This window comes from Myotis davidii, unplaced genomic scaffold (genome assembly GCF_000327345.1).
Source record: "Myotis davidii unplaced genomic scaffold, ASM32734v1 scaffold480, whole genome shotgun sequence".
NCBI classification, from domain to species: Eukaryota; Metazoa; Chordata; class Mammalia; order Chiroptera; family Vespertilionidae; genus Myotis; species Myotis davidii.
In genome coordinates this window covers 537,688-538,727 of record NW_006292360.1, presented here as the reverse complement: position 1 = coordinate 538,727, position 1,040 = coordinate 537,688, and the positions used below count along the sequence as shown (strand labels likewise).

General features: G+C 65.6%; 1 protein-coding gene across 1 annotated transcript in view; it reads right to left on the bottom strand.

The window, feature by feature from the left end:
* Window positions 1-1,040, bottom strand: part of XRCC3 (X-ray repair complementing defective repair in Chinese hamster cells 3) — a 7,461-nt gene that overhangs the window by 3,668 nt on the left and 2,753 nt on the right. Inside the window, exon 4 of the mRNA XM_006765889.2 lies at window positions 277-414. Within this exon, the coding sequence (XP_006765952.1) occupies window positions 277-414 (138 nt within the window). The remainder of the gene's footprint in view (window positions 1-276; window positions 415-1,040) is intronic.

Genomic DNA, 1,040 nt, shown 5'->3' with positions numbered 1-1,040 from the left:
GTGCCGCAGCCAGGAGGCCCCTCCCAGCAGCCTGCAGTGCTGCTCCGGCCCCCTCGGCCGCGCCCCTTCCCCTCTGGCCCAAGCACTGACCCGTGGAGCGACCCACAGGGCAAGGGGCCCATGGCCCCCAGGCATCTGATCCCAGCGCTGCCCACGCCCTGCGGTCACTTCTCACTGAGTCCCTGCCCGTGGCCCAGCCTGGAGCTGAGCAGCAGACGGGGAGGAGGCCCAGGGCCTTGGCAGAGCACACCTGTGCTGCCCACCTGCGCTGCCCACCTGTGCAGAGGCTGCCCCCCCGCAGGTGCGAGCAGACCGTCCTCAGCAGGTGCTGCACGTCGGGGCCCGAGAGGCCGGTCAGCCGCTGCAGGTCTGGTCCAGAAAAGTGCAAAACCTCCTGCATGGATTTCAGTTTGGCTGAAATTATACAGAATAAGCCACAGGACAAGGTCAGACGACAACAAGGCAGCAGGGACTCGGGGTGCCATCTCCAACTCGGGGGGGCCCCGCGGGCAGGGGCCAGACCCATCTGCTCCCCAGCAGTGGCATCCCTGGGCGGAGTGAGGACACAGGACAAGGAAGGAGGGGCCTAGGGCGACCCCCTCAGCTGCAGCAGCCAAGCCAGAAGGGTGGGAGGTGGGGGTTGGGGGTGTAGGGCCTCTCCCCTGTCCTTCCTGCCGGCCAGCAGGGGCGGGGCGCCCAGGAAGGCGGGAGATTCCGAGGAATGCAGGGCGTGGGAAAAGGAGGCAACGGCCAACTACTAACGTTGGGGGAAACGAGATGGTCACCCCCACCCCCAGTCCTGCAAAGGCCGCTATGTCCCCCTTCACACCCGAGCGGGCATGGCCCAGTGTGTTCTCTGCGAAGCGGCTGCCACAGGCACAGGCAGAGCATGCGCCTGGCTTCAGAACCCGGTTTCAGGCAGGCTCCCCGTGGCGGGTGCCTGCGTCGCTGCTTAGACAACGTGCATGAACTACTTGGATGAAAAGAAACTTCTAAAAAGTGCTTTCAGTCCCACAACGGAAAAGCCCGCCTACGCATCC